Source organism: Amyelois transitella, chromosome 19, assembly GCF_032362555.1.
Source record: "Amyelois transitella isolate CPQ chromosome 19, ilAmyTran1.1, whole genome shotgun sequence".
Taxonomy (NCBI): Eukaryota; Metazoa; Arthropoda; class Insecta; order Lepidoptera; family Pyralidae; genus Amyelois; species Amyelois transitella.
This window is the reverse complement of record NC_083522.1, coordinates 8,857,033-8,881,500: the sequence shown is the minus strand read 5'-3', so window position 1 is coordinate 8,881,500 and position 24,468 is coordinate 8,857,033. Positions and strand designations below refer to the sequence as shown.

Sequence of the window (24,468 nt, the reverse complement as noted above, 5' to 3'; positions counted from 1 at the left end):
TATAACTGAACATGGCCTACTTTCAGTCTGTTAAAGATAAAGACGTGTTTGTCTATAAATGTCTGTGTATACAAAAATTGCGGTGACCTACCATCTATCTACCTCTCAAAAAAAAAAATTAAAGCTCTCACAGAATTCATTTGGGAAATTAAGTGAGCTTCGATTAATTCCAGGGCTAATAATAATTTTCAGATGGATATTGGAATTCGAATTTAGGATGGAATATTAACATTTGTACGAAAATTATCATAAAAAAAAAAAACAATTTTATGATAATATGTATAAGGTTTATAAATGTCAGTAACTTTATGTTATTGATTATGTAAACATGCCTTCTTTCCGTTTTCTGTGGGACTACTGGAAGAAATTTCTCTGGGAATAAGTGTAAAATCTTTAGTTTAAATTCTATTCTTATTATTTTCCTTGATGTATATAAATAAATGATTTAATTATTAGTCCTGTGGTCGCTAGCTTAACGAATTAATATGTATGTAAACACCAATATTGATGTAAGTCTTATTGTAAAATTATTTTCCATTCATCGGTTTTTATGGCATCCTCGAGGAGAGAAAAATTGACCACACAGCTGATTTTCAACAAAATAACTAACTGTTGGGGAGGGATGGGCTTATAAACTTGTGATTCCTCTTGTAGACGATGGGCTAACAACCTGTCACTATTTGAATCTCAATTACATCATGAAGCCATACAGCTGAACGTGGCCTTTCAGTACTTTCAAGACTGTTGTCTACCCCGCAAGGGATACAGACGTGACTATATGTATGTATGTATCTAGGAGAAGTAAAAACTTTTTTTTCTATCTGTATGATCGTTAAATAAGCTATTAAAGGAAAATAAAGCTTCATAGAATTTCTGAGCCGCTAAGGCAGCCAAGTCATTACAGTTTTTCTTGGTTTTCGTTCGCTGTGAGCGTATTAATTTTCTTTTTTGATTTATCTGTATACGATTCTTCTAATACTCGATAAAACATGTAAGCATCGGCTTTGTTTATAAAAATGTTCGTGGAATTTTCTTTGAAAATATTGCATTTGCAAGTAACAGTGCATTTAATTATGAAGTTCTCCATCGTTACGAACAATCTTTAATTTTGTTTAATTAAAATATTATTTTGTAATATATTTTTAAATGAATGAATGTATAAATAAATAACAAATATAAGTATACACGAAAGAAATTACACTGATTGAGTTAGCCTCGAAGTAAGTTCGAGACTTGTGTTACGAGATAGTAACTCAACGATGCTATATTTTATAAGAAATACTTATATTGATAAAAATCCAAGACCTAAGCCAATCAGAAAGTGTTCTTTTCTCATCATGCCCTGACCGGGATTCGAACCGAATCACAACTTCGTTTTTTTCAACATACAAGTACCATACTCAAACATTTTTGCATAGTAATGTTCACTTTTAACTAAATTTTAGAGTTACCTATGTCAAAAATATTTATGACCTAGTGAAAAACTAAACGTTTGTTTTAACTAGAAGCACTCGATACACTTAGACATATAGACAGATCGACATACTTAAAAGAATAAGTTTGACAGACTTTTTGTGAGAAAAATTGAAAAAAATATACCATAAGCAGAAGAATGCATTTAACATAATAAAAAAAAAAATACAAAATTCAAGAGTTTCCTTAAAATACATTAAAAAATGTGTCAGTGAAACGCCAATCTTAAAAGACATTTCAGAAATTCGGATTTGTCCTTCAAGATTAAAAATAATAGCATAAAAATGGTTCAGTAAGCCAATTTCCTTGTTGTCTTTGAAATTATATTAATCTCGACTGGGAAGCTTGACGTCATCCATATAATTCAACTTAATAAACGCCTACAAATCAGGACTGTTAAAGGTCCGTAAATTACGCTGTCAAGTTACCCACTGGCTAACGAAGAGATAAAATACTTGAATGGATTTAGAATTTATGCGGCTCGCTGTGACTTTATGGTATAGGAATGATGAGGTTCAGGATTTTTTTTTTCTTTATTATGAGCGGGAACGCAGAGCGCTGTCGGTTAGGGCGAACATCTAGGCTCGTAGGTTCTCACGTTGTTCATTACCTGTAAAGACTACGTTCTTTCGTTGTTTCGTGGGGCACCAATACAAAAAAGAATAAGACCACTCCATCTCTTTCCCGTGGATGTCGTAAAAGGCGACTAAGGGATAGGCTTACAAACTTGGGATTCATTTCTAGGCGATGGGCTAGAAACCTGTCACGATTTGAATCTCAATTCTATCATTAAGCCAAATAGCTGAACGTGACCATTCAGTCTTTGCAAGACTGTTGGCTCTGTCTACCCCGCAAGGGATATAGACGTGACTTACGTACTTTTTACACTTGTAGCTTATGGGTTAATTGTTCGCGCGCTTCGTATGACACCCTTAGAGTCCAGTTTAACAACGCTTTCAGGGTCTTGACGGGGCCGCCCAGGTACTGTAGCGCATCGGGAATGTTTGCTAAGGCGAGGGTAGATTGCTTCTACGCAACTATGCGGAAACGCAGGTTGCGGGACAGCTCCAACGCCATCATAGTCATGATAGCAAGCAGGCTGGACTGTAAGATTTCAAAATTATTGTTGCACAACCTCGGCAGGAGTTGTGCGAACTTAACTGTCGTGTGCTTAAAATATTATTACTTTCTAATTTAGGATAAGTTTATTGTTACTAACAAAAATGAGTCAATGGTCACTTGCATAAATAAATTTATTATTATTATTATTTTATGTTAAATAATAACATTTTCAATTTAGCAGGTTGACTATACAAGGAGAGTGTGGAAGGAAAAAGAGTAGGAAGGCCTAGACGAACGTACCTTGAGAAAATTAAGGAAGTCCTGGCAAAGGGTCAGGTTAAGAGTAGGCACCCGAAACCGCCGAGCTTGCATGACGAGGGTTTTGAATGTGGATGAAGCGAAAGAAGAATGCAGAGATCGTAGCAAGTGGAAAGATGTAGTCTCAGCCTTCCCCTCCGGGAAAAAGGCGTGATTTTATGTATGGATTTATGTATGTTTATTAAATCATCTGTCGATCTTTTACCACACAAGTATAGACGTGACCATACGTATGTATGTTATTCAAAGTCTTTTTGAGAATACTGATTATGTCTACTCCGTAAAGGATAAATATATAATATTCGTATGTATTTATTTCAAAACTCCAGAGGTACGGACCAAGTTAAAAATAAGTACCAAGCAAAATTGAGAACCTCTTTTTTAAGCGGGTAGACATGACAGTTTTTCAAACGTATTACACATTTTTCCCAGCGACTGCGCGAACACTTTCATAGCGCAACGCTCCGCTGGGAATTCTAGAATATTCTGAAATAATAGCCCCAAAACTTTGCCTAGATATTTTTCAGGCTATATTTTAAGCGATATTCAAATTGCGCTGTAATTTCTAGAAAACTTGTTTTAAGCTTCTCTACTTGGAAGTTGCACCGCGTATAATGTGATGGGTTAACCGCTGAAGAAAAATTTGCCATACATTTTTCTTTATTTTTCGTAAACCAAAAATCTGTTTTTTTTTAACTGTCCTTTATTGTCTTTATTCCCAATGGGATAGATAGAGGCCCAGATTAGTTTAAGAAGAATCTACATTTTCCGAGTTTTTGATCGGTGAGTGTATTTTTCTATCTCTTACTCTGTCTTTTTCCGAAGCCTAATGACAAGAGCGGAGTGTATAATGCTTCGTTATGTCCATCTGTTGTATGTATGTATGTAACTTAATAATATTAGGAAATTATAAGAACCGCAAACAAAATCTGCAGTGAAAAATTCAAAATTCAAAATTTTTTATTCATTACTATAGGATACTATATGTATATCGCTTAATTCGTTGTTGTTGGTACCGGCGTCTCGTACGGGACTGCTGCGGAGCGCCCCGCTGACTCGGGCACTGGCCACTCTCAACGAAATAGCTGGGAGAATAGATATTTTCCATTGTTCTCTGAACGAGTTTACAAGAACTACGATATTTGTTCTATGTTATAATTGTTAATATTGTGTAAGAATTTAATGTATAAGTTGCTTTGTCTATCGCATTGGTTTTTATGACTGTAATGATAGGATAAGTTTTGATGAAATAAATAAATAAATAAATAAATTAAATAAATTAATAATTGTCAAAACTTATGGTTTTACAACATTGGTTGACGTCAAATAAATTACTTAAAACTAAGTTAACTGCCGCTTCCAAGGCGTCAGTGCAGAAGAAGCGGTAACAAACTGCACTGCAGCATTTTCTTCAACGTCAACTTCACAATATTAATTAAAACATAGAATAGATTGTTTAGAATAGTGTGATTAAAATATAGTTATTATATAGTTACCTAATACGTAAGAACGTGGACATTGGCGGACCCTGGGTCCCTATCCTGTGAGTGACGCAACCGGGTTTAAATCCAGGACAATAAAAACTTATTAATTTTTCTAAATTATAAAATAACTTATAACACAAAAACTTATAACAAAGATAAATTAATAGGACCACTCCATCTCTATCCCACGGATGACGTAAAAGGCGATTAAGGGATAGGCTTATATAATTGAGATTCCTCTTTTAGGCGATGGGCTAGCTACCTGTCACTATTATTATCTCAATTCTATCATTAAGCTAAACAGCTGAACGTGCCCTTTCAGTTTTTCAATGACTGTTGGCTTTGTCTACCTCGTAAGGGACATAGACGTTTCTGTAAACTTAAATAAGTTAAATCATCGGCAAAGTTACTGAAAGTGGGGGTTAAGTGATGTATATCCAAGTTTTCCATTTGCCCTTGTTAAGACTCAAGTTGAAGGAAATTAAATTTTATTCCCGCCGACGACGGGTAACCAAATTATAGCTTGCTGGAGCTCCAATGCCTAATTCTATAAAGTACTAAACTCACACACTTGGTACTGTCACTACCTTCTTTATAGAGTTTGAAACTGCTTCTTCTTCCTCCTGGCTTTAGTCCTGGTTGCATCCTCTCTGGAGAGGAGCTAGGGTTATGCCTTTGACCATGGCTCCCAGATTGGTAAAGTCAGATTACTACACAAAGCGACTCTCGCCAGACCTCCGCAACCTTTGCAGGGGAACCTAACCCGTATTGGACGGGTCATGTTTCCACATATTATAATATACATAATGTAGTACATAATATAGTACCCGAAACCGCCGAGCTTGCATGAAGAGAGTTATGAATGTGGATGAAACGAAGGAAGTATGCAGAGATCGTGGCAAGTGGAAAGAGGTAGTCTCTGCCTACCCCTCCGGGAAAGAGGCGTGATGTTATGTATGTATGTTTCCACATCCAGTTACCTGAATGTGCAGGTTTCCTCACGATAATATCCCGCACCGTTAGAGCATGGGTTAGTACTCAAACTAATGAACATAAATTCGAAAATAGTCATTGGTACATGGCCGTGGGATTCGAACCTGTGCCTTTTTGCACCACACGCATTATAACCGAACTCCTTACCTAGCATAGCATGTAGCATATAGTTTACAGCCAGCATTATGCTGAGGGGGTACCCTTTCGGGAGCACCATACTACATGTTTATTTTTGTACATATTTTTGTTTCCTTTTTGTCTTTTTGTTATGGTGTTCTTTGAATAAATTCTTTTTACTTTTACTTTACTTTTTACCTATTCGAACAATCTTTGGAGTTTGAAACTGCATTCAGACGGTTTTCTTTCTTTCTATAAACTGTTTCTTCTTCTTCCACCTGGTATTAGTTCCAGAAGCAACGTGGTCCCGGCAATTAGAAAAGGACCACTCCATCTCTTACTCAGGGATGTCGTTAAAGGAGACCAAGGGTTTAGTTGTGCATCTCTATCTATCAAGGTGCCACATCAGCCGATGACATCGATTCTAAATCGATTGTTTAGTGTTGTAGCGGGAGCGATGAATCGGCTCGACCGCCACCAAAGGGAAGATCTTCCGCCAGGCTGGTGTGATGCTTGGGGAACCGCGCGACAGACGATGTTGTGTCGGAGGTTGTATATATAGCTCCAATCCGTGAAATCTTTGCTGACGCGATTTAGGTTTTTTGGCTGTTTATGACTGATAGCGTCGCGTGATTCTATTTTTTATTTTTGTGACTTGTGACGCAGAGATTTCGCCACAGTGTTATCGATAGTATAGTCCGCCTATTGTGTTTTACATCAGTATTTTATGCACAAGTTTAAATGAATATATAATAAATAAAATCTGTATACATTAAGTTACCTATATTTCACCGAAATATTACGTTATCCCATTGGAATATTCTTTTTTTTTATCGTAAATTTCAACTCGCGCATAGATAAAGATTTTCGCTTCGTAACCGTAATCTTGTTATGTACATTTATTATTCCGGTTTCATAACAAATGTGATTGTCAAATGAGGTTGTGCGCTCGCCTGAGTGTAGGTTTTCGGATGTCTAAATAAATCATAATATTCCTTCGGTTGTAATGGAAGAAATATTATATACGAGTATTTTTCCTATTCAGGTTTACGGGACCCTTGAAAAGGTGGGTTTCTAAGAGTAAGGGAAGCGATATATGTCTTTACCCAAAAGGGTGCCTATTCAGATCTGTAAAGATAATCATCCGGGACGTCTGACATGAGTCGCTTCGTGTAAAAACATGATTTACGTAGTAGATTAATTTGGCTATGTTCTTAGTCGCCTTCTACTACAATGGAAGGAAACTTAAGATGATTTATTCCACTTTGATCACCTGGGAGCACCTGGCAGTGCCGTGTGGTTCCCGGCACCAATACAAAAAAGAATGGGACCACTCCATCTCTTTCCCGTGGATATCGTAAAGGCGACTAAGGGATAGGCTTACAAACTTGGGATTCTTTTTTAGGCGATGGGCTAGCAACCTGTCACTAGTTGAATCTCAATTCTATCGTTAAGCCAAATAGCTGAACGTGGCCATTCAGTCTTTTCAAGACTGTTGGCTCTGTCTACCCCGCAAGGGATATAGACGTGACGGTATGTATGTATGTATGTAGAGCGCGGGTCAGAATTTAAACATGATTTAAAGTTCTATTTTCTGAAATTAAAAATAAGGGAGATGTAAGATATAATCTAACAAGGTAAAAAGTAATATTTTTTTTATATTACGTATCCATTTGACGGCCTCTGTGGCGCAGCGGTAATACGCTTGTCTGTGACACCGGGGGTCCCGGGTTCGAATCCCGGCCAGGGCATGATGAGAAAAGAACTTTTTCTGATTGGCCTGGGTCTTGGATGTTTATCTATATAAGTATTTATTATATAATATAGTATCGTTGAGTTAGTATCTCGTAACACAAGTCCCGAACTTACTTCGACGCTAAATCAATCAGTGTAATTTGTCCCGAATAAAAAAAAATAATAAATAAAAACAAAATAAAAAAAATTTTTAAATCATAGATCAAGAGCTTAGTAGCGTTCTATTTACTGATACTCACTCTAAGGAAAGTGGCACTTACATAATTAGGCGGGGAGCTAATTCTCTAACTTTTCATGACATAATTAAGGAAAAATTATTCTAGAGTTTCTTTTGCAGAGCGTTAATGAGATATATGAAGACTTTTTATAGGGTACTAATTTTTTCCTATTGCTTTGTCTGCATTAGTTACGTCTGCAGATGTCGTAAAAGGCGATTACAGAGCAAAAACATAAAAGCCATTGCGCTTAAATCTTTTTAGGTGTACATATTTAACCAAGTTTTGGCTAAATGATGCAGTCTTTCAATACTGCCGGCTCTGTCTACCCCGCAAATTAAATTATAATTAATGATAATTCATATAATCAAATCTATAATTTGATTATTTTATTCATTCATTCATAAAATGTAGGTATAATTTGATTATATGAATAAATGAATTAATGAAAATAATTCAAACTCTTTTCCCGTGGAAATTGTAAAAGGCCATCAAGGGAACGAGTTGGTGGTGATGGAGGTTGTATTTGGTGCGATTGGTCGGTGGAGTGTGACGTCGCCCCAGTAAATTAACTTAGACTTACTGAGACAGGTTGCTAGCCCATTGCTTAAAAGAAGAATCACAAGTTTATAAGCCTATCCCTTATTCGCCTTTTACGACATCCATGGGAATGGATTGGGTTGGGCAAGCAATCTGTCACCATTTGATTGTCGATTCCGTTACTAAGCCGTACAGTTAAATAAGACTCTGGTTCCGGGCAAAAACTTATTTAAAAATAGAATATTACCATCCAGTGTGTTGCAATATTTGAAAAAAAAGAATAACTCAAATTTTCTCATCCCATCGGCCAATAAAATTTCTATCGCTGGAACTAGAATTTCATCATAGAGTTATAGGCAATCAAGAATCGCAAATTTTCTTTGATAATAGTATTTTTTCGAGCTTAAAGTTCGAAATATAATTGAAAAACATTTCCGATTGAAGAGTTTCTGTTGACCTACTTTTTATTTATTGCTGGGAATAAATTTACTTGCATTTCTTTGGTTTTCGCTTTGCATAATGGGTTAATGATGACATGCCATGTCGGGAATAAAAAAGAAATAATATAAAAACAGTTTTTGTTGATTAATTTTAATTCTTATCTGAATAATATTATCATAAAAGTCCTTGTTGAATGCCGTGTGGTTTTCGTCATTTTATTATAGAACCAATATCAATACCCATGGATGTCGAATCTATCATTAAGTCAAATAGCTGAACGTGGCCATTCAGTCTATTCGAGACTGTTGGCTCTGTCTACCCCGCAAGGGATATAGACGTGACCATATGTATATATGTATGTATTTTATAAACTCGGGATTCTTCTTGTAGACTATGGGCTAGCAACCTGTCACTATTTTAATCTCAATCCCATCAATAAACCATACAGTTAAACGTGGCCTTTTAGTCTTTTGGAGACTGTTGGCTCTGTTTACTCCGCAAGGGATATAGACGTGACTATATGTAGGTATGTATGTATATAGAAGGTTTGTTGGTATCTTTAATTTTTTTTCTTACCAAAATTCGAACCTATCATTTCGTCTGTAGCTACTTTTTCATAAACTATTTTAGACGAGACAAGTTTTACGTGTTCAACCTTTAATCTAAAAAACGGTAATGATAAGAAATTCCATTTACACTATCAATAGCTACCATCCCTTGTTTGTATCGCTAAGACAAAAGCTTCAAAACAGTGGTTGATAGTTGAGTAGTTAATCAAAATAATGTCCAAGCTTATATAACCTTTAATACAGAAGACATTAAGCCTATTGTAGCTTGCGACAAAGGGGACTTTGATGCGGAGCTAACACAAAAGTTAAACAGAACATCCTAATCTCGAAATTGACCGTTGTAAGTATAGTTTGTTTTGTAACAATATACTTAAGAGTTACTGTACTTGTGTGCCGTGTGGTTCCCGGCACCAATACAAAAAATAATAGGACCACTCCATCTCTTTCCCATGGATGTCGTAAAAGGCGACTAAGGGATAGGCTTATAAACTTGGGATTCTTTTTTAGTCGATGGGCTATAAACCTGTCACTTTTATGTATGTATATATGACATGACACATTCGCACTATACACCTCCACTTTTTAATGCTAACTCTTTGGTTTGAAGAGTTTGCAAAAAAGTGATGAATGCGGATGGTGCGAGTGCCTTGTGGTTCCCGGCTCCATACACAAAAAAAATGTATTAAAGATCACCTACACATTGGTCTATTTTTTTTTAATTTTATCAAAAGACAACAGACTCTTAAGTTATAATTCATCGTATAGTATATATGAACGACGAAAAACAGACTTAAGAAAATTTTAAGTGAATATAAAAAAAATTCGAAGTCAATAATGCCGAAAGTTGGTACGTACGCCTTTTCACTAATTTGCTTTCCAAACTGTCCTGTTGTGAGTTTAAAAAGTTTTAAATTGATCTCATTCTATTACAATCGCAGACGAGGTGTCGTGTCGTTCATAGCTCTATGGGATAGGATAACTTTATCTTTATTTCCCGCGACTTAGTTCGCCGTAAAACGAAATATGTGCGATTCACACCATCTACAGTCGGGACCCATTCATTTTAACCAATCCGAAGCCCCGTATAATTTCAATGGGTCCCGATTGTGATATTTATATTCTGCGCTTGTCATGTCCTATACTTATCCTATTGGTACCGGGATTGAATTATAAACTTGGGATTCTACCTTTAGGCGACAGGCTAACAACCTGTCACTATTTAAATGTCAATTCCATCATAAAGCCAAACAGCTGAACGTGGCCTGTCAGTCTCTTCAGGACTGTTAGCCCTGACTTCCCCGCAAGGGATATAGACGTGATTATATGTATGTATGTATGTATGTATGTAAAATATATAATAAATAAATAAATATATTCCATCATTCCTTGCGGGGTTGACAGAGCCAACGGTCTTGAAGAAGAAAAAACAGGCACCTTCAGCTGTAGGATGGCTTTTATGATTTAACTAGGTGTGCCCGCGACTTCGTCCGCGTGGAATATGTAGTTATTTTCGGGCATCATTGAAGCCCTCAAGGATGAATAATTTTCCAAATACTAGCAGGAATCACGTTCATAGTAAAATTATAATAATTCCTCGCAATATAAATCGAATCTGTAACAGTTTATTCAACTCAAAGTTTTTGTCGTTTTTTCCGTGATGCATCGCAATTTATCTCAGAAACTATTGGTAGGTACTACGACAAACTTATGACCGCGAAAACTTATACCGTATATATTATATGGCAGCTATAAATTTCATTTATTATATTCCACCCACTTTGTTGGATTGGAGGGATCCGACGATATATTTGTGGGCAGATTCCAAACAATATATGTTTTTTTTTGTGAAAGTTGTTAGCGTTGTTAGCGAAGTTGTTAGGCTTAGAAACTTGGGATTCCTTTTTAGGCGATGGGCTAGCAACCTGTCACTATTTGAATCTCAATTCTATCATTAAGCCAAATAGCTGAACGTGGCCATTCAGTCTTTTCAAGACCATTGGCTCGGTCTACCCTGCAAGGGATATAGACGTGACCATATGTATGTATGTAAGTTGTTAGCGCCGTTTACTTACGAGTTATAACTTAAGTTCCTTACTAATATATTAAAATGTACTTAACGATTTGGGGTATTTCATACGTTAAATTCATCATAAAAATACGCCATTTTCTTGGAGGGGTAGGCAGAGACAACATTTTTCCACTTACCACGATCTCTGCATACTTCTTTCGCTTCAACTTCATTCATTTCCTTTCTTTAAGCAAACTCGGCGGTTTCGGGTACTCCTGACCTGACCTTTTACCAGGGCGTCCTTAATTTGATCAATATATGTTAGTCTAAGCCTTCCCACTCCGACATTTCCCTCCACACTCTCCTCATATATTTGTTTAGTCAACTTGCTTTCATTTATTTTGGGTAATATGTATAGTATATTTTAATCCGACTGCGCGACGCAAGAGAGGGTAATGTTTTCATGATTTAATATAAGTACATGTGTTTGTTATTTTAAGGCATTTAAACACATATATTTTGAAGATGTTTTTTAAAGACTTTACAAACATTACCACCCTTTTTTCGGTAGTCGGTTATAAATAAGACAAGGATATTTACCGCCTACAGTTTGCTTAATGAATACAAGAAAAAGGTTTTACGTAAAACTCTCGTTAGCATTAAAATTGGGTTGATATAAAATAATTAGGACGGAATAAAATTACCAATTCAAATTAATCTACTTTTAAAATGATGTTTTTTAAAAGCTTTTTACTCGTATTGTGAAATTAACAAAACGTTTTGAATGTATGTCATTAATGGCGACTAAGGGATTATAAGCTTATAAACTTGGTATTCCTTTTGTAGGTGATTTGCTAGCAACCTGTCACTATTGAATCGCAATCCCATTTGTAGCCATATTGTTGGCTCTGTCTACCCCACAAGGTATATAGATTATGTCTATATGAATGTATGTATGTTTTTTAAAATTGTTCATGTATTTGATTTACACAATAAGTGAATGTTACATATTGAAATTGAATTCTTACTCATTAACGTATTTATAATACGAGTAGCATTCATTATTCTCTCATGGATGTCGTAAATAGCGACTAAGGGAAAGGCTAATAAACTTAGGATTCTTCTTACAGGCGATGGGCTAGCAGCCTTTCACTATTTTAATATCAATTCCATCATTTATCCACGTGATTTATTTTTAAACCAGTATTTTTGAGACTATCGGCTCTGTCCACTTCGCAAGGGATAATATACATGATAATATGCCGTGTGGTTCCCGGCACCATTACAAAAAAGGATAGGACCACTCCATCTCTTTCCCATGGATGTCGTAAAAGGCGACTAAGGGAAAGGCTTATAAACTTGGGATTCTTCTTTGAGGCGATGGGCTAGCAACCTGTCACTATTTGAATCTCAATTCTATAATTAAGCCAAATAGCTGAACGTGGCCATTCAGTCTTTTCAAGACTGTTGGCTCTGTCTACCCCGCAAGGGATATAGACGTGACCATGTGTATGTGTGTATGTATATGTATGTATGTATTCATGAAAACCTCGAACTTCTTTATAACCTGTCGTATTATAATATCACGTATTTTTTCTTTTGCACATTCGACGGATAATGAGGTATCAAACGAAATATCTACCTCGTATTTTTAGTATTTTATTACGGACCCTTATCGGAGCCGTGAAATAATTTCGTTACATCCAGCCCTTTGGTAGGTAGCCGATGTGCCTAAATAAATATACATACGTCGAATTTTACTATGTGCCAAAGTACATACATACATAAAATCACGCCTATTTCCCGGAGGGGTAGGCAGAGAGATCTCTGCATACTTCCTTTGCTTCATCCACATTCATAACTCTCTTCATGCAAGCTCGGCGGTTTCGGGTACTCTTGACCCTTGACCTTGATCCCTTAGTCGTTTTTAACGATACCAATGAAGAGATACACAGTGGGTCTATTCTAAAGTGCCGTAAACCACACGGCTCTCTAATTTCTCAACAGAGTATTATTAAAAAGTACCAATGAATTATGAGCAACAACAAGCTTCATCTAAAAATTACAGACACTTATTCAGAACATGTTTCGTCCGAAGTAATTTATTTTGTAATTACAGTTTGATCTTCGGCCATCGTTATAAAAGGCTTTGACGAGCCCTTTTGGTGGTCTTTGTAAAGAAAACCGATCCACTTCGAGCTTCTAAACTCGTCTTAAACAGCTAAGTAAGGCATTAAGATTAATAGCTCCCGGACATTTCAATACAAAAATCGAGAGAAAATTCAATTCATGTCCATTCATTGTATGGAAAAGAAAATTGGAATACTATTGACGGGTAAATTTAATCGAATAGTTGGAGTGTCGGGCGCAATCAGAAGACTAGGTTCCGTTCAAATGTCTAGCCTTTTATCTAGGTCTTACAAGAGTTTGAGGAAATATCGAGTATTCTTCGATTAAATGGTTATTCGATTAAATATAAAAGCTCTGACGCTATTAGAATTTGACGAACGATTATTTAAAAAGAAGGTTTATAGAACACGCCTTTTTTAAATCCTGCCCCAGTAGAAACTATCTCTGTCCCGTTTTCAGTCATAATAAAAACAAAACATACATACGAACATTTAATGACTTATATATCCCTTGCGGGGTAGACGCAGCCAACATTCTTAAAGAGACTGAACGGCCCCATTTAGCTGTTTGGCTTAATGATAGAATTGAGATGCAAATTGCGACAGGTCATCTCTTTCCAATGGATGTCGTAAAAGGCGACTAAGGGATAGCCTTATAAACATGTATTTCTTTTATAGGCGATGGGCTAGCAACCTGTCACTATTTGAATCTCAATTCTATTATTAAGCCACACAGCTGAGCGTGGCGCTAACTTTGTTTCATTTTGTTGATGACGCTTAATTCGATGCTTTTTGTAAGTTGTGCTAAATTCCTCGTTTTTTTTTTGTTAGATTTCGTTTCAATTTTTTTTTTAATAATTTCACTCGAGCGTAGCCACGGTTTAAAGTTAGTTCCAAAAAAAACAAATGCATTCACTAACAAATCAGATTCGTCATAGCTTGTAGAAATACAATAGGAACTAGTCTATACGAGTGCCAAAGACCCAATTCCGCTGTAGCGATCAGAAACAGCGTCTTTCTACAAAGGCGGACAAGTTTTATTGGAAAATGTCGACTTTGAGCCGTCTCATTGTTTAATCAAGATATCTAGCTGCCAAAGTACCGGCTTGCGAGGTCGCAATGATGAATCCATTGTTTTGTGCTACGTGGCTATGATTTGTTGATAATGAGTTTCAAAACTGCTGTGCCGTGTGGTTTCCGGCACCAATAGAAAAAGAGTAGGACCACTCCATCTCTTCTTCTTTTAGGCGATGGGGTAGTAACCCGGCACTATTTGAATCTCAATTCTATCATTAAGCCAAATAGCTGAACGTGGCCTATCAGACTTTCCGAGACCATTGGTTCTGTTGACCCCGCTAGGGATGTAGACGTGACTATATTTATGTATCTTGGCGTCTGGGTAAGTCACGTTTAGTACGGAGCGATTCGTTATAGCGACGAGTTTAGTTTTAATTGCATCTTAAAAGTCAGAATAGAAAATAAGTCTGTACCTTTAGAACTACAATTTAAGTAAATTCTATCGCAACTAAATTTAGTCAGGAAAAACCACAGTAAATAACAAATATAAAAAAAAAAACTAAAGACTTGTTCGATTTTATGTTAGCGCAAACGAATTGCCCGATGTCAAAACACAACGAAATTGATTCAAAGAAATTCTTCCAACATTTCAAAGCCCTATTTTCCGAAGAGTACAACATGCTATAAGTGCGCCCCGCTATTTCACTTACATGAAAGTTTTTAACCCATCAACAGAGTTCAAGCTGGAAGGCAGCCAAGGGGTCAATATAAGTTCATTAAGTAAACTACAATATCATTGACCTGCATATACTTACAATACTGGATCAGCTGGTTTTTTTTTTTGCTGCAAATATAGTGTGTGCCGGCTGCTTCGAGTCTCGTGCAGATTTTAAGAGTCAATCAAAGGAAAAGTTAATTAACTTGGGGTTTTACTTTTAGGCGATGTGCAAGCAACCTGTCACTATTTGAATCTCAAAGCTAAACGTGGCCTTTTAGTATTTTGGATACTGTTTGCTCTGTTTACTCCGCACGGGATTAAAACGTGATAAAGATCAAAACATACATAGGTACATATATGTATTTGTTTTTTGATCTTAAATGGAAGTAAAATGTCTAAACTGTGAAGTTGTAGCAGAGTACAATAAGACCACTCCTTACTTATATAATGTCAGGAGTTGACTAAAGAAAAACACTGCCTTGTTTTCAGTATTGCCATCAACGGGCGTGTTATTTTCCTAAAACCTAACTTTTTCGATCTATCCTGAACCTGTTAGAGGCGATGTGATCAAAAATTAGTTGCCTAAATAAGGTCTCTTGCTACAAAGCATAACACCACTAAAAATAAAGAAGCAGAGAGGAACTAAACTTATTTTGAAGAGTACTTAAGCATTCTTCTGGCATTTATGAGCTTTGGCCGTTAAGTGAAAGTGCTTATTACTTAGCCGCCTCTTTCATATCCTCGGGGAAAGTTGAGCTGTTCTTAAACTAGTTTAAAACCACAAGGCAAAATAGTATTTTTCCTTTCTGCCGGCCGTGGTGGTTTATGCCGTGTGAATCCCGGCACCAATTAAAAAAAAAAGAATAGCTTCTTCTCTTTCCTCATGGATAGGTATCATAAAAGGCGACTAAGGGTTTATAAACTTAGGATTCTTCTTTTAGGCGATGGGCTAGCAACCTGTCACTATTTGAATCTCAATTCTATCATAGAGCCAAAAAACTGTACGAGGCCTATCAGTCTTTTCAAGACTGTTGACTCTGTCTACCCCGCAAGGGATACAGCAGTGACTATATGTATGTATATATTTGCAGGTCTTATATTTTTATACACGAAGCGACTCCCACATGGCCTTTATAAGGGAACCTAAATCCGTACATGGTTACACATCTACATACATACATACATACATAAAATCACGCCTCTTTCCCGGAGGCAGAGACTACCTCTTTCCACTTGCCACGATCTCTGCATACTTCCTTCGCTTCATCCACATTCATAACTCTCTTAATGCAAGCTCGGCGGTTTCGGGTACTTTTGACCTGACCCTTTTTGGTTACACATCTAGTTGCCTGCAAAATTGTTTAATCTAGTACTTTTGTGCGTAAAAGTCTATGTGACCCACATAAACGATGGGCAGACCAAACGGTCTTGTAAGATGGGATCCTGATATTTATCACAATAATTGCGTAACTTGTCCTATGATTTATGTTCTAGATCGGACTAACGATGATAATTCGTCAAGTCTCAGATTAATGTTGCGAGCCCAAGGTCCTGATGAGTTGGGAGTTCTTGATTAATTTGGCAACTGGAAAAAACATTCGCTTCAAATTAGTTTACCCGAGTTTACAGAAAGGTTCTTAGGTATTCTGTTCAAGGTCAAATTACTTGTTAAATTGTAAATTTTGGACTTAGTTCAACTTATTTAAGTTAACCAAGATGTACAAAATCAATAGAAATTCGTTTTTTTAATACATTGTGAAAAACGGAGGTTTATATTTAAAGATTTAGTGTTTTAAATTAATGTATTAAGTTCCATTTTCGAATGGTCTTATTATTATCTTTTCTCTCTTCGTAACGCTCATAAATTTATTCTTCCTATAGTATGTAAAACTGAACCCTAACAACACCTAATAAATAATATTAGAGAAATCTTTTTATTTTGTACGAGTATGTACAGTTAACTGCATAAAAATTACCCAGTATAGAACTCCATGACGCGATAATAGAGGCGAACTTTGAACAGTGAATTTGGTTGGGTTGATGTGCTGTTGACTGTACTGTTTTCCATAACTCAATTTCCATGAAATTTAATACCGAGATAACCTATACTTACAAGGGACTATTTCTGGAAATTTTCATTCTAATGATGCCCAGGAAAAGTAATATAACAATATGTAGCGGGAGCGATAGTTTGGGCCCGACCTCCACAAAGGAAAGATCTTCCGACAAGATGGTGTTTGTAAAACCGCGATTCAGACGATGTTTTCATTCATTCATTCATGTTTTTTAATGTAGACAATGTGCATTCGTCCACGGTTAAGATTTAAGAGATCTATATTTGTAAATTTGATTCCCATTATTATGCTGCAGTGTAGTTTGTTCCGCCGCTTCTTCTACACATTGTCATGTGCTTTGGAAGCGGTAGTAGTTATGATTATATTTAAGTGATGTGTCGTCAATAAGTGATATCTTGTATCCAATTTTATAAATAAATCTATTCTTTTCTATTCTATATTCATTCTAAATTGTAAACCTAGTTAATGGAAGAGCAGGGTTTTCTGACATAGGCGTAAAGCTTAAAAGAAGGCTCCAATCAACTACAATGATGTAATATTTGTTTTTGGAATAAATAAATATTTAAAAGAAAAATAAAAATTCTTCATTCCGTGAAATCAATGATATCGCGATTTAGCATACGACCTCTGATTAGCTAGTGGCCATATAACGTTCGAGAAGTCGCGACAGACTTTGCGCTGCTATTGGATGAGCACGTCGTCTATACATATGTTATTCTCGCTCTGATTGGTTGATGTCGTGTGACGTTTGTTAAGGATGTGATTAGCTTGCACAAGTTCAGGCAGACCATTGTACGTAACAAAGCATCTGATACAAAAGATAGTTAATTGCATTGGTAATTGCCAGTTTCGTGATTTAGGTAATTGGACCGCAAATACCTAGGTAGGACCATGCATTTTGATTGCCTAGATTGTCTGTTATGTAGATTGACCCTATAATTTTTTTTTCAATACAAGGTTGACTTAAAACCCTTCATTCTTTGCGAGACTGTCGGCTCTACCCCGTACGGGATAAGGACGTGAGGTTTTCGGAATGTTAGAATATAACCAATCCATATCTTTTCCATGGATGTCGTAAAAGACGACTAAGGAACAGGCTTATAAACTTGTGATTCCTCTTGTAGGAGATAGGCTAGCAACTTGCCACTTGAATCTTAAATCCATCATGAAGCCTTGCAGCTGAACGTGGCCTTTCAGTCTTTACAAAACTGTTCGTTCTGTCTCTCCTCCGCAAGGAATATAAATGTGACTATATGTATGTATGTGTGTGTGATGATTTCGCTAAAATGTTTACATCTATTGTCCCCAGATGAAGCTGATGAGCGGACTATGCTGGGCATGAAGTAGCTATGTCTGTCGCGTTGCTGTTTAGTGCACTCGGCGCCCTGGCACTGGTCAGCCGCACAGGTATGTTTCTTCTATAGTACATACGCACAGGTATGTTTCTTCTATAGTACATACATATGTATGTGGCGACATCTCTACGCCACTCGTCACAACATCCAATCAAACAACTACGGTCAATCATCGCGAAGAAATTGACGCGCTCAACCAATAGCACCGAAGAATCTAAATCGCGATTTCAAAGATTTCATGGATTGGAGCATATATACAACCTCCGACACAACATCGTCGCAGCCGCGGTTACCCAGGCATAACACCAGCCTGGCGGAAGATCTTCCCTTTGGTAGCGGTCGAGCCGAATCATCGCTCCCGCTACACATACATACATACATATGGGATTCAAATAGTGACAAGTTGCTAGCCCATCGCCTAAAGAAGAATCCCAAGTTTGTAAGCCTATCCCTTAGTCGCCTTTTACGACATCCATGGGAAAGAGATGGAGTGTCCTATTCTTTTTTGTATTGGTGCGCGGGAACCACACGGCACCAATACAAAAAATCTTCTATAGTCATCGAAATAATATAAGACAACTTGTGACGACTTAAAAAAGTGTCTAATTTTTTTTTCTGGAACAAGAGACGACGGCATTCCCTAGTCTTATAGATATATAAAATTCTCGTGTCACAATGTTCGTGCCCGTACTCCTCCGAGACGGCTTGACCGATTCTCATAAAATTTTGTGAGCATATTGAGTAGGTCTGAGAATCGGCCAACATCTATTTTTCATCCCACTTAGTGATAAGGGTTGTCCACCCTTAACGGTTTTTTTTAACTAGAAATTATTTATATGGCAAAACAACTTTTGGCAGGACAGCTAGTATATATTTATATTATTTTAATATATATTATGAAGAGAGTTATGAATGTGGACGAAGCGAAAGAAGTATGCAGAGATCGTGGCAAGTGGAAAGAGGTAGTCTCTGCCTACCCCTCCGGGAAAGAGGCGTGATTTTATGTATGTATGTATGTATATTATATGATCGGAGAATCAGCATTGCCATTCAAAATGGCAATGCTGCCAGCCTTCTGGGCACACTCCCGCATGTTGATACTATAAGAGACTGTAAAATTTGTAAATTTTATTTTAGTTAGTAATCATCTGTTTTTTTATAAAAACCAACCAATTTTTAAACATAAGCAAAATTAAAACTAAAACGTTTTAATTTTGCTCCTATGTTTAAAAATAGCTTAAAATATAATTCAAATTAATAGATTAAGTATTTTAATATTATTTCCTTTGATAAATTAAATAACTGACACCAGCACAATACTGGCAACAAAAAAAAATTGAATTCGTTAAAAATTGTTTTAATACACAGTGGAATTTTTATGTAACACGATTTTTCTGCGTAGAATTAATACTTGAGACTAAGCCCTAAATACTGCGGCGTAGATGTCTATATATATCTGTATGTTCAAATCCCCTAAATTACGGTCCACTTTAATCAAAGCTGCTTACATTAACTTTCACCCGCGGATTTTCTGTGTTTGATGAAAAAGTATCAGGATAAAGCTGCATTCACAGAATCTTAAAAAAGACCCTTAATATTTCAGCTCTTTTCTCATGTAAAATCATATTTGATGGAGGAATGGAGTGAATACGAATAATGGATTCTAAAAAGAATTTTAGAATACGAGATGTTATGGAAAGTAATATCTTTTAACGTAAGTTCTACCGAATCAAACTAATATTAACGATAGGTAATAAAAAAATTGTTAACATATTTTTGTTTACTGCTTATTTTTGCGTGGAGTCTATAATCCCATGGAAATTTCCAGAAAAACTAGCCTTCGAAACTGCGGAAAGTTTTGCCTGTCTCTGTGCCAAATATTATCAGAATCTGTGCAGTAGATTTTAAAATCTATTTTTTACAAATGAACTAAAACTAATATTTTCTATCGTATTCTGAAATGAAAAAAATTAAAGCAAATAAATATTTTATTTATTTATTTATTAATATACACAAAATTATAAACAGGAGCATTTATTACAGTAAGTCTAGTACAAAGGTGCTACTTATTTCAAAAGCAATCTCTTCCAGTAGACCCATGAGAGGAAAGATGAATTTTGGAGCGGTATGGCGAGTGCATAAATAACGTTTAACATATTTAACTAAACACACTATTTTATTAGAAAAAAAGGCTCTCCATAGCTATCCAAAGAGGGAATGCGGCAAGTTTAATGGGTACTTTTGAGCCGGGTGCAGTCCGGGGTGGTATTTTTGATTAAATGTATTTGTTTGTTTGGTGATTGTTTCTATTTTGTATTACCTTGATGTTGACGAAGCTGTTGTGAATATTTTGTAATATTTGGATAAATAAATCCAAATTTTATTAGAATAATGTTATATTCTCCACACGGCTTTATGTCAATATGTCGTGTATTGTTGTAGGGTAGGGCCATTGTGATGCGCGTAGCGACAAGCGAAGCGGAAATGGCGCCGTACAATACAATCATAGAAATTTCAACACGGACATTGACTAAATAAATTTTATGAAGAATGTATTGAAAATTAAAGGCTATGTACATTAGTTTGCTAACTAACCGATGTTCTTACGGCGAGGGAAAACATCGTGAGGAAACCTGCACATTCAGGCAACTAGATGTGTAATCATATGATCCTATACGGGTTACTTCTGGGATTTATTACGGCTTAGGTTCCTCTGCAAAGGTTACGGAGGTCAGATGGGAGTAGCTTTGTGTAAAAACCTAAATAAACTAAATAAATGAAAGTAACAAAATGAAATACAATATGTAAAAGCTACATACTTTTTACACTGTGGTAAAAGCTAAAGCACAATTAATACCTGATCAAGCGAGTGTCTGTGCACTTCCTTCCCTCTTCTTAATTTAAAGATATTATAAATCTGACAGTATGTTTCACATTTATAATTGTTTGTACGTTCGTGTTTCACGTCAAAACTGCTGAACGATATCCATGAAACTTTTCATTAAAGTAAAAAAAAACCTAGTTAATATTGCCTAAATGCGAAATTTTAGTATATGACTTGTCAAAAATAAATATAAGGGAAGTGGGAAGGCCTAGGCGAAAGTACCTTGATCAAATCGGAGACGTTCTAGCAAAAGGTCTGGTCAAGAGTACCCGAAACTGACGAACTTGCATGAATGTGGATGAAGCGAAGGAAGTATGCAGAGATCGTGGCGAGTGGAAAGATGTGGTCTCTGCATAGCCCTCCGGGAAAGAGTCGTGATTTATGCATGTATGAATTAGTCGCTGAATAATTTGAAAAATATTCAGTGCATTTCGCCTCCCGGATCTAATTCAATCGAAAATATTGGTATTCACATCAAATACTCTTGCGCTTCATTGTTTTATTAGAAATATTTCATATCCGTTGTATTTTTTTATTTCCATTTTTGAACGTACCACGTTTCAGTCGCCGCTCTGAATAAAAATCTATGAAATGTAGGTACGGTTTATCGCAACAAAATGTCATTTTGATTTGTATTGTGATATACATTTGAATCTCAATTCTATCATCAAGCCAAACAGCTGAACGTGGCCTATCAGTCTTTACAAGACTGTTGGCTCTGTCTACCCCGCAAGGGATATGGACGTGACTATATGTATATACCTATATATGTATGGTTTCTACGAAATTTGGCACAAAGAACAGACCTTCACAGATTACTTTTTTCTGGAATTTAAAAGCAAGTGTTGGAATCACTACATAGTATAAAACAAAGTCGCTATTTTAGTCTGTTTGTCTGTATGCTTAAATCTTTTAAAATTACGCAACGGATTTTGATGCGGTTTTTTGTAACAGGTAGAGTGATTCAAGAGGAAGGTTTTTATGTATAATAACATTTATAATTTTGCACCCGTGCGAAGCCGGGGCGGGTCGCTAGTAAAATATATAATATTGTCTTTTATTTTTAGGTTGCACAGATAACACAAACGGCCTCGGGGCTGATGCCGTACCGGAGATAGACTACTCCGACGTCGACCTCGGCCTGACGCAGAGGGGGCCACACTTCGATGTGGCGTACTCCAAGAACATCACGGCGCTGGTGGGGAAGACCGCTCAGCTGAACTGCAGAGTCCATGATCTCGGGAACAGAACGGTGAGTATTATATTTTATTTTATTTTATTTTATTTATTTATAAGGCAACACAACAGACAGTAAGTAATAAGATAGGTACGTACATACTTACATAAAATGAAGCCTCTTTCCCGGAAGGATAGGCAGAGACTACCTCTTTCCATAAGATACAAGGTGTTCACATTCATAAAGTCACGCCTTTTTTAAAGTGGGGTGTGGTTTTCATCACTTTTGAATAGGACCACTCTATATATTTCCCATGGATGTCGTAAAAGGCGACTGAGGGAAAGGCTTGAATAAACTTGGGATTATTCTTGTACGCGATTTGCTAGTAACCTGTCGCTATTTGAATCTCAATTCCATCTTAAACCAAGCAGCTAGACGCGGCTTTTCTCTTTTTTCTTATCAATGTTGGCTGTAGGTTAAGAGGAGGTTACATTCATTTGAGAACGGAAAAAGTGGGATTTAAATTTTGACGCAGATGTATGTATGGATATATATAATTAAGATCAGTTCATAATAAATTACAGAGTAATCGCTTGTAAACATAGAGACGAATTGAAAATCTTATCTGATTTTTATGCTGAAATATATTCGGAGAGTAAAACATAAAATACTTTTCTTTTAATAAAATAAAAGCAGGCATTAGTTATTATTTTATCAACATTCCTTAAATTTGATTCCACCCTCAATTAATCTGTAATCGGATACTAATTAATTTAGCTAGAAATCTTACAAAAGAATTCATAATAATTAAAACCGTAATCTAAGAAACTCCCAAATATTTAGGCTTCTGCTGATTTGCTTTAGTATAAATGGTGTATTTAATATCTTAAACAAAAGCTGTATCAATTCGGGAATTCTTGAAACAGGAATTTGTAGCACGTGAATTCTGAATTAAATGAAAATTATTTATAGGGAAGAGTTATTTTGTACCGTACTATGTGAGTTTAAGAATAGATATTTATACTATTTATAACCGTGTAGTTCCTGGCACCAATAAAAAAGAACAGGTCCACTCCGTTTCATTCCCATGGATGTCGTAATAGGCGACTAAGGGATAGGCTTATAAACTAGAGATTCTTCTTTTAGGCGATGGGCTAGCAACCTGTCACTATTTGAATCTCAATTCTATCATAAAGCCAAACAGCTGAACGTGGCCCATCAGTCTTTTTAAGATTGTTGGCTCTGACTACCTCGCTATCTTTGTCTCTATTTGGATCTCAATTCCATCAGTAAGCCTAACAGCTGAACGTGGCCTTTCAGCCTTTGTGAAACTATTGGCTCTGTCAACCCTAAAAGGGATAAAGACGTGATTATTATGTATGTATCAATAATGTGCCGTGTGGTTCCCGGCACCAATACAAAAAAGAATAGGACCACTCCATCTCTTTTCCTTGGATGTCGTAAAAGGCGACTAAGGGATATGCTTACAAACTTGGGATTCTTTTTTAGGCGATGGGCTAGCAACCTGTCACTATTTGAATCTCAATTCTATCATTAAGCCAAATAGCTGAACGTGGCCATTCAGTCCTTTCAAGACTGTTGGCTCTGTCTACCCCGCAAGGGATATAGACGTGAACATATGTATGTATGTATCAATAATCTGACTTTTCACTAAACATTTCGTTCGTCAAGTCATTCTGTCATCTACATCTGAAACCTCCACAGAGCAAACAAAGAAGGCTTCGCTTCGATCTGAGCTCTGTGGACAATCCTATCCAATCTCCGGCTCATTCACAGGAGCCGCATTGTAATCCATATTCCATCATCTATTCAGTATGCCCCAGGCAGCATAAGCGACATGTTCAAAAGAAATTGAAAATGCGGTCATTTCTTGTTGTCCTACTTATAAAATTAATCTGTGTATTTTTTGTGACAGCTGTAACGTTTTATTTATATAAACTTTATTGTACAAAATACAAATGTACGAGTATAATAGCACAACTGGCGGTCTTAATGGTAGAAGTATAGTTATCTGTCATAAGTTTAACCCCACATATAGTTCTCTGTCAGACCCAATGATTGACTTATAGATTATCTATAAGTCAATCATTGGGTCTGACAGAGAACTATATGTGGGG

The 24,468-nt window shown here is 36.3% G+C and overlaps 1 protein-coding gene across 1 annotated transcript in view; it reads left to right on the top strand.

The window, feature by feature from the left end:
* LOC106136427 (zwei Ig domain protein zig-8) overlaps positions 1-24,468 on the top strand; it is a 110,831-nt gene that overhangs the window by 62,291 nt on the left and 24,072 nt on the right. Inside the window, exons 4-5 of the mRNA XM_060949710.1 lie at positions 18,224-18,321; positions 22,221-22,405. Coding sequence (XP_060805693.1) covers positions 18,264-18,321; positions 22,221-22,405 — 243 coding nt within the window. The 5' untranslated portion in view covers positions 18,224-18,263. The remainder of the gene's footprint in view (positions 1-18,223; positions 18,322-22,220; positions 22,406-24,468) is intronic.